The sequence below is a fragment of the Solanum tuberosum genome, unplaced genomic scaffold (assembly GCF_000226075.1).
Source record: "Solanum tuberosum cultivar DM 1-3 516 R44 unplaced genomic scaffold, SolTub_3.0 scf00253, whole genome shotgun sequence".
Taxonomy (NCBI): Eukaryota; Viridiplantae; Streptophyta; class Magnoliopsida; order Solanales; family Solanaceae; genus Solanum; species Solanum tuberosum.
In genome coordinates this window covers 120,479-129,811 of record NW_006239176.1, presented here as the reverse complement: position 1 = coordinate 129,811, position 9,333 = coordinate 120,479, and the positions used below count along the sequence as shown (strand labels likewise).

The 9,333-nt window shown below is 38.3% G+C and overlaps 1 protein-coding gene across 2 annotated transcripts; it reads left to right on the top strand.

The window, feature by feature from the left end:
- Positions 1-344: 344 nt before the first annotated feature.
- LOC102595796 (uncharacterized) lies at positions 345-9,032 on the top strand. 2 transcript variants are annotated; one of them, XM_006357657.2, is made up of 5 exons: positions 345-537; positions 693-788; positions 924-2,439; positions 2,751-3,790; positions 8,339-9,032. In XM_006357657.2, the coding sequence occupies exons 3-5, from the start codon at positions 958-960 to the stop codon at positions 8,454-8,456; spliced, it is 2,640 nt and encodes an 879-aa protein (XP_006357719.1). In that variant the 5' UTR covers positions 345-537; positions 693-788; positions 924-957; the 3' UTR covers positions 8,457-9,032. The 2 variants fall into 2 exon arrangements, with proteins under 2 accessions (XP_006357719.1, XP_006357718.1); XM_006357656.2 differs by having other exon boundaries at positions 693-2,439.
- Positions 9,033-9,333: the final 301 nt, after the last annotated feature.

Genomic DNA, 9,333 nt, shown 5'->3' with positions numbered 1-9,333 from the left:
CTGTTAAGATCGTGACACGTGTCCCTCCGTTAGTCTAAAGGGTATACACGCTCCAAAAATTAGACGGTAGGGGCATCTGAGTTCTAAAAGTATAACATAGGGTAGTTAGATACCATTTACGATAGTTCGGATATATTTGTCCTTTTTTTCCTAAATAAAATGGCCCATCAGGCCGGAAAAATTTGATTTAAAAAATAAAAAATAAAAAATGGGGCATTAATTAGAAACTTATCCCTTGGTAATTAGATTAACATAGATTATTAATTACTCCACTAATCACTGCCAAGAGCAGTCATAATTATAAACCGGTTTGGTTTAATTCTTACATCCCCGGTTGAATTACTGCCAAAATGATCAGAAGATACATTTCTCTCTCTTATCTCCTTTAAAAAGAAAAAAGAAAATACTTTCTCTTTCATCAATCCAACAATCTTCACAGTTTATTTGGACGGAAAAATTGCACCTAAAGGGACCGTCGTCACCCGCTCCGGCCACCGACGATTAGTTGCCGATTAATCTCCGATGGACATTGAATCAGTGAGAACCTTCGTTTTCTTCTTTTCGTTTGCTTCATTTGCCATTATTGTAACAAATTCTTTTTTTGAATTATTCTTTTCGTGTTCATTAGGTTTTGGAGCTAAAATGAAAGACCCTTTTTTTTTTAAGCCTAACGCGTTTTTTATGCTTCATAGGTGTTTTCTCATGATTCGCCTTGTTAGGGTTTTGAAGAATTGAAGAGCTGGTATTTTGCAATCGAAAAATTTGGGGGAAAAGGGGAACTTTCTGAGGTAGAGGGTTTCATTGGATTATTAGAGCTGTGGGTTGTTATTGTTGTTACAGAAGGGAAGATTGAGAGTTTCTTTGATTTTGATAGTATTTTCGTGAGTCAAGAAATTTATTTTTGATTTGATTGCACTTTCCAGACAGGGAAGAAGATACGTGTCTGTTGAAAGGATAATGTGTATACTGTGTTCAATCCAGAAGTGGTCGCGGGGAGTTGCAACCATGTTACCCTGGTTAGTGATTCCCTTGATTGGGTTATGGGCTTTATCACAGTTATTTCCACCAGCATTTCGGTTTGAAATCACATCACCAAGGCTTGCATGTGTGATTGTGCTTGTGGTTACTCTTGGCTGGTATGAGGTTTTGATGCCTAAGTTGTCAGCTTGGCGGGCGAGAAGAAATGCTTCACTAAGGGAAAGGAAGAGATTTGAGGCTATTGAAATGCAGAAATTAAGGAAAACAGCAACACGGAGGTGTAGAAATTGTTTGACTCCATATAGAGATCAGAATCCTGGTGGTGGCAAGTTCATGTGTTCATATTGTGGGCATATTTCTAAGAGACCCATTTTAGACTTGCCTGTGCCACCAGGGTTGGGGCTTTCAAATTCAGGGATTTTGAGAGATTTGGTTGGGAAAGGTGGGAAGATGTTAAATGGAAAGGCTTGGTCAGATAACAGGTGGATGTGTGGGCAGGATTGGTTAGAGAATGGGAATTGGGTTGGTGGCTCATTTGTTAGCAAGTCAGATTCTTGGAGCAAGACTGGCGGTGGATTCCTTGGGGTGGAGCACTGTATAGCAGAGAAGTCATATTCTCGTGTTTTTGCTTTTGCCTGCAAGGCACTGACTGCTTTTTTCTTAAGCATCATGTGGCTATGTAGAAAGGTTTTTAGGATAAGTTCCTCTAGAAGTGATGCATCAATGGATGCAGAACGGAGAGCAATGATGGATAAAAGAGGTGAGAATGGAGGAAATTGTCAGGAGAGTAGAGGCGAGAAAGCTAGGAGAAAAGCTGAGGAAAAGAGGCTTGCTAGGTTGGAGAAAGAGTTAGCAGAGGAGGAGGAGCGAAAGCAAAGAGAAGAGGTTGCTAGACTGGTGGAAGAACGCAGGAAATTGCGCGATGAAAAGATGGAGGCAGAGAAAGAACGGGGGAAGGGGTCTCCCTCTGCTAAAGTACAGGATAGTAAAAGGGAAGCAGAAAAGAAGCGGCAGGAGAAGAAGAAAGAAAGGGACAGAGGGTCTAGCAAAAGTAACTCAGATGTGGAAGAGCTGGATAAAAGACAAGGCAAGGAGAGTGTGCGAAATAGACAGAGTGATGGTGATAGAAGGCATCAACACAAAAATGGGCCTGAAAGTGTTAAGACACATAATGCAGAAGTTATACATGGTTTTAAGGGTGGTTCTTCTAGCAGTCATAACCATGGAAATGTCGGTACTAGGTACTTGGATCGTATGAGGGGTACTTTCTTATCATCTTCTAGAGCATTTACTGGAGGTGGTTTTTTTGGCAAGAGTAATGCTACTAATATTCCAAGAGAGCAGAAATCTAATACTACTATAGATCCTGTTCATAATGCCTCTAGGAGGGAACTATCTCAGTCAGATCGCATACCTGGAAAGCTGAATCCAAGTGGAGATGACAGGAGTATGAATCGGCCTGTAAGTTTCTTGTCATCTCCTATTTCAATTGCTTATATCTAAGTGTTCCCCTTCATCAAGTGTCTAGTTTGGTATTTCTGGAGTGCTGAATTCTCAATAACTCTGAATTTAATTTAGACTTGCAGCCTGATAGCTTCATTTACCATTTATGTTTTCAATTTTTGGCATGTTCATCTTGTTGATTTAACCTGAACTTACAGATAGATTCATATCATATTGTGAGAAATGTAGGCCTTTTAGAAGATGATTTTGGCTGGTTAATGAGATTCTGGGCTCTTGTTAAGCTGTCAGGTTAATTCTGTTCTTTACAGGTGCTTATTGATTCTCAACCATTTACAGCTCCTAAAAAGTCTTGGCAACAACTATTCACTCGATCATCTACTGTTTCTCCACCCTCTTCAAATGTAATCAGCAGACCAAGTGTTAAGCCTCAACCAGAAATTCTGAGTCCTTCCTGTCAGACCCCAGCTGTACAATCTTTTGACAACCCCATTAGCTTTGGTCTCCCATCGCCTTTCACTTTAACTACTTTTCCTTGTGGGCCTGCCAGTTGTAGTACAACTATTCCTTCATCCCCAAGAGCAATACATCCTCGAATTGGAGATGGGACAGGTCAGTTATTTGCAGAAGAGTTGGAGAATTTTGAAGATCCTTGTTATGTTCCAGACCCTGTGTCATTGCTTGGACCAGTTTGTGAGTCCCTTGATGACTTTCAACTGGACCTTGGCTTTGTGTCAGATACAGGACTTGATAGCCCATGTGTGGTAAAAAATCTGAATGCATCTGCTGAAGTGACCAGGCCTTCACCAATTGAGTCTCCAATATCACGAATGCGGGTTTCAGAGGAAAGGCATGTTGGGTCTTTTCTTTTCCCCAACACTCCTAATGTTCAGGACATGCACACTGTGCCAATGAATGTTTCAAATAGTGCAAATGATGTAGGAACGTGGCAGATGTGGAACAGCTCTCCGCTTGGTCAAGCTGGTCTAAGTTTGATAAGTTCTTCAACCAACTGGCGTTTGAGTTCAGATCTCAATACATCAACTGTGCCTCCTACACCTCCAAGGACAATGGCTTCACTGTTTAAGAATGATGAACAACTCCACTCCATCTGTCATTCTCCCCACACAGTTTATACGGGAAGTTGCCAGAATGGTGGGACACAGAGTACTGTTTTGCCTGGTAGTGCTGAAAGTAGGTATCCAAAAGCTCCTTTTGGTACATATGCAGGAGGTGAAAGTCAATTTTCTCTCAAGTCTGAAGATGCTGCTCAAAGTGAAATGACGTACGGGAGTCCTAATGCTACTGCTGCTAATCATCCATTTGCGTCGTCTCCTCCTAATTGGGCCAAGTAAGCAAAAGAAAACCACTAATTTCTCTTGCCAAGTGGGGCAGAAGTAAAGTAGAATGTTTTTGCTTCTGTTTGAAAGTTTAAAGCACTTTGAGGAACCCTATTTGCTGTACTTTGTGCATCAATATTATCTGAATCTTCTCAGTGTTTACTGTATAAAAAAATATTATATGAATCTTGTCTTTCTTGTTGTCATTGCCGAGAGTGTCTTTTATGTTTTCATAATTGTTGGCCATTTGTGTGAACTTCACTGATCACTCAAAAATGTGCTGGTATGTATTTGAAAAAGACTCCTAATTCCCTTAAGTATGTAGGATTCCAGAATCTCAGCAGAAGTACTTACATGATTGCCTACTATTTACTCAACAGAAGTGTTTACATCAAGTTGTAGATGCTTGATTACATGCTCTTGGCCATTCATATGCATGTGATTAGCCATGTGTACATGTTATCTTTCTTTTGACGGTAGATAGTGCCATCAATTTTACCCAGGCAGGACATGCTTGCAACTATGGAAGTTTGTGCACAAGGGAGAGTACTTGTGTTCTTATGGGAAAGTTGCAATAATTTGAAGTTAGATAGGACTGAACTAGATACATTTTGGCTTTTATGTATTGAACAGCAACAACTTGGCCTCTACCAAAATCAATTGGGGTCGGCCTCTGAATCCTTAATATCCACGCTGAACCATTTTGGCTGTGTTTACACATAAATAGCATCACAAGGCTTCCGTTGCTGTTGCATGCTTCCTATGGAAAATCTAATATTGGGGCAACCTTACAATTGGGTTCTAAAGAATTCCTTTTTTCTTTTTCTTTTTAAGTATGAAAGGTCATTTTTTTCTTTTCTTTCAAGTTTTAGCAGTGAAGTCCTGCTGAAAAAGCACCCTAAATTATACTTTGCATTCTATTCACACATCTTTCTGTATCTAAGAATCCATGGGTAACCAGGAATTTTTTTGATGTTCTCTTTTGTCAACCTCTGGTCCTTTGGGTCTATGGGAAAGTTCATCACCAAATTTCTATATAATTCATGACAGTTCTAAATTTTGAATCTGGAACTTCATATAAATTGCTTCAAGCAGACTCTCACATTAGGCTAAAATTTGAACTTACTTTATACAGTCCTGATCATATAATAGAAGCAGCCTATTGGCTTTCAGATGTATTGCTTTTGGCATAGAAGTGTCAGTTATCTTGATGTTTCCTCTCCTCCTTCGAGTCTTCTTGTAAGTAAATGTCCTGCAAGCAACACTCTTTGGGGATTCGATTACTAAAATCAGTATGGAACCAGACCAGCTTGGGGACACCTTTACCAGACTTAGATGTTGACCAAACCTAATAAGTTGGAGATCAAGCTTTTGAGATGTTGCAATGCATGTGATCGGCCCATGTCAAAGATGGGCCTAAAGCCTAATCTCTAATTTAACCAAAACAAAAAGGTATAAAACATGAGCTCCTAGGACTAAGGCCAGTGTTTTGAATGGCGAAAAGCGACAAGGGTCTGCTTCGCCGCGAGTGGCGAGGTGCGGCTCCAAGTAATATCAGAAAATTAAAATATTTAATTGCATGTATAAATAATCAAAATCTCTAAAGCAATAACATATTAACAAATATTTCAATTCAAAAACTGAAATAGATAGTACATACTAAAAGTCTAGAACTTGAATGAGAAAAAAGAAAGCAAAAGTCAAATCAGTGAGAAAAAAATAGAGGTGGAAGTAACTTTGAACTCTGAAGAAGAAGGAAAAAAAACAGAGGAAGAAGAGATCTGAAAAAGAAATTAGAAGAAAAGAAGAAACGTATTTGTTGGACTCTGGAGTTGCCGGAAAGTCTGGCTGGTCGCCAGAGAAGTCGAGTCGAGTCAACTGGTTGGAGTCACAGTCTTAGAGTGCAACTTGCAAATTTGAAAAGAAAACCTTAAAATTAACTTTTAACTTTTTAGACCCTAAATTGGTTGCCTTTTTTAAAAAAGAAAATACAAAAGGCGACGCCTTTCATACCACTCGCCTTTGTCGCCATGGCGTCGCCTTTTGAAGATCACCTCGCCACAATGCTAAAAGGCAATGAAGGGTTGCCTCGCCTCGCCTCGCCTCTCGTCATTGGCGACGAGGTGATTGCCTTTCACAACACTGATTAAGGCTTTGGTGTAGTGGTAAGAGCACATCACATGATGTGTGGGTTAGGCGCACATCACAGGTTGGAACCCAGTCGCAGAAGAAAAGAGACCAGAACCACGTGGAAGCCTATGCAAGCCTGATATTTACGAGGAGAGGGGTATATGAGAGGACCCATGTTTTAAACCATCTGCCACTAGCCCTGGAGATTTCGGTTATCCAAAAAATAAGTATAGAATATGCGAGGGCCCTCTTGTTCCAAAATACAACACTAGATTTGGGCTACACAACTTTTTATTAATAGAAGTCTTACTTACAAAAAGAAAGTACAAAAGATGTGAAATAATCACTTAAGGTATCAACATTTTTTGTCATGAAATATAGACTGTGACATCAAATTAGAGAAGTGATTGTAACTATTATTGCTTTCCTTGAATCCTTGTCTAATTGCTTTTCGACATTAAATGTTTGAGAAGATTAGTTGGGGCGTTGAGGTGCTTTGACTTTGTATGTCCAATCGTTGGAGGTTATGGTGTCAATTTGGTTATAAAAGTACACACCGAAGACTGATAGTTTAAACATTTAAAAAAAATAATGATCTATGTTGAATTTATGTGCACCATTTTTTTTTTAGTTTAAAAAAAAGTGCACTTTTTTGCTCCATCCAATGGTATAATGCTTTCTATCCTCTGTAGGTTGAAAGTTTTATCACATGTTACATAACCTAAATAGTTCTGTGGGCCTTGCTTTTACAGTTTCCGGATGCAACTTCTTTTCTCATCCATTCCTCAAACCGAAAAGCCCTCCAAAAAAGTGATTGAGCCATAAAAGTCCCAACATTTGATTCTAAGAATTGCACATTTACATCCCTTTCTTAATACTCGCGCCATGTGAGTTGCATACATTTCTCTTTGAGAAGAAAGAGAACATCTTTGCAGGGTGGAAGTAATATTGATATCTAATATGGTCATGAATGAGAAAAAAGAGAACATCTTTGTGCGGTGGAAGTATATTGATATCTTATATGGATGTGAATGAGAGCAAATGTAGGAAGTACATGTATCTGCTGCTACGTTCTCTTTTTTTTTTTTTTTTTTTTTTTTTTCTTTTTTTTTTTCTTGAGTTTTCAAGTTTATTAATTGACATGTGGATATTAGTGCATTTGAAGGCTTTGCTGGAAATCGCTTCCTTGTCTACTGGTCTGCTAAAGAATAGAAAACCAATAAACAAAGTAGAGGGGGCACGTATTGACCTTTTGATAGTCATTATAACTAAGGAGTAAACTATCAAAAACTTCCCACCTGTGCCATCTGCAGTTGGTTGATTAATCAATTCGGAGAAGTGATGTCATTTGGGTGAAAGTCTAATGGGGCTAAGTTAAAGAATGAGATGATTGGAAGTTCATGGGAACTTGGTACTGTATGATGAACACATATTTATGTCTTTACCATAAATTTTATTTGTTTCAGTTACATTGTGCAATATGTTGAGCAAAAACAGATTAAAGAGTGACCAATTTCAATTAGAAAACTTGAAGGTATCACTGAATAAAATAATATTTGCTGGTGTTATATTTGAGTTGGTCAAAAGTTTGTGCAGATAAAAGTATCATTTTCAAAAAAAAAAAAAAGTTTGTGCAGTTATTGATTAGTCTCGTGAAACTCGAGTGGCTTAAATGAATTGCTTGCGACCTCATTAGCTTAATTGAGTACTTGTCGACTATGTTGCTCGGACTCTCCAAAATTATTGCTGCACCCATGTCAGATTCTCCAAAATGTGCTACTTTTGGAGTATCCAACATGCATCTGTCGACATTTTTGAAGAGTCTGAGCCTTATAGCTTGTAGGCAGGTAGTAAGTTGTGCCTGGTAAATTAATTGTGGCATATTGACAATAGTTCTTAGCAATTCTATGTGGTGTTTTCCTTGCAATACATTGGAATGTGCTCACCTAAGCATGCATTGCTCTGGTTAAGATGAGTCCGAGCGGATCGGATATTAAGGATTCATATAGCCGAACCCAGCTAGCTTGGGACTGAGTCATAGTTGTAGTAGTACAATGAAAGCAAGCATTATGTTTTGAGTTTTTTCATAACAAGAATTATGAGATTGACTTGGATTGAAAAAGTAGGTCATGAATATGCATGGTCTAATCCTTCCTATTCTGGCTTATTTTTATGTTTCTGATAAGCGTATTTGGACTTTGATTATGGATTTGTAACTTGGTGATGCTAGTTTTTTGTTTTGAGGTGATAAGTTGCTTCCTTGAGATCTTTCTCTTATTTTGCATATATTATGTGATTGTCTTAGAAATAGATTCCTTCTGGTGATCTTGGCATGTTCATTTTATTTTCTAAAAGATTTTATTTTTTTCATTCTCCTCTTTTTTTCAACACCATCTTACTCTTGTAATTTGCATAATTTTTTCTTTTAGGAAGGACTGGACTTTGCAGCGTCCGGATGAAGCTTTTGGCAACTCACCAATGGCTAGTGCCTCAGTTGGTGGTTTATATTCCACGCCAAATGTACAGTATTTTTGGTCTTTTGAATAAATAAAGAAAGAAAAAGGGAAAAATTGGGGATAGAGTACAAGGAGCTTGAACACACCCTCTTGTTACTGAAGAGGAAAGTAGCCTCTTTTGGGGAGGAGAGTTTAGAATGCTGCACTTGTTACATCTTCCTTCTTTTCTTTAAAAAGGAAGAGTTACATTAGCATGATAGGGATACATGTTTCCATACATGGCTTTTGATCAGGTGACAATTAATTATGATACGGCTGAGTACTTCTCTTTTCATCTTTTTGACAGAGGAGGACAAACACTGATATAGATGACCATAGCTGTTTCAACTACATGTTACCTCATTTTGGATACCAACTTAGATAGATATTAAAAGATAGACAGTACTTCAATTTATACTTGCACTTCTTCTGTAAGGTTCATCAATGTTTTGTGCTGATGCAATGTTCAAGTGAGAAAGAGGATATATGAGGGCTCTGCAGCAACGCAGGTTATAACCTGTTGTCCTTACAGTAAGCAGGGAACTACTTATAGTGTATATAGTTCTTACTCAGCTGTTTGACATCTAACTTACCTTCTCCTCTATCTATTACTTTTTTCCCTCTCTTTCTTCCCGGGTTATCGTTTTCATGTACTTTCGTGATGTTGCATGTTGCATTTTCAGGTCAAGTTCTATTCCAATAATGGTTTGGTATCACTATAAGTTGAAATCTAGTGGGAGGACTTGTAAAATTAGAAGTTGGAATTGTAGGTTATAATAGCAAGAAGTAGACTTTTTGGTAAAGACCCTCAATTATGATGGGAAGAAAACACCGAATGTTATTATTTTTCAAAATTTAGCTTATGGTACCTACATAATGGAGTATATGGCAAGTCTATAAGTTGTTTCTGGGTGGATAGTGGATACACA

Bases quoted from the DNA above. Each gene is read 5' to 3' on its own strand.
- LOC102595796 (XM_006357657.2), top strand. From the start codon at position 958: ATGTGTATACTGTGTTCAATCCAGAAGTGGTCGCGGGGAGTTGCAACC. The intron at 2,440-2,750 runs GTAAGTTTCTTG...TGTTCTTTACAG, and splicing joins ACAGGAGTATGAATCGGCCT to GTGCTTATTGATTCTCAACC. The intron at 3,791-8,338 runs GTAAGCAAAAGA...TTTTTCTTTTAG, and splicing joins TCTCCTCCTAATTGGGCCAA to GAAGGACTGGACTTTGCAGC.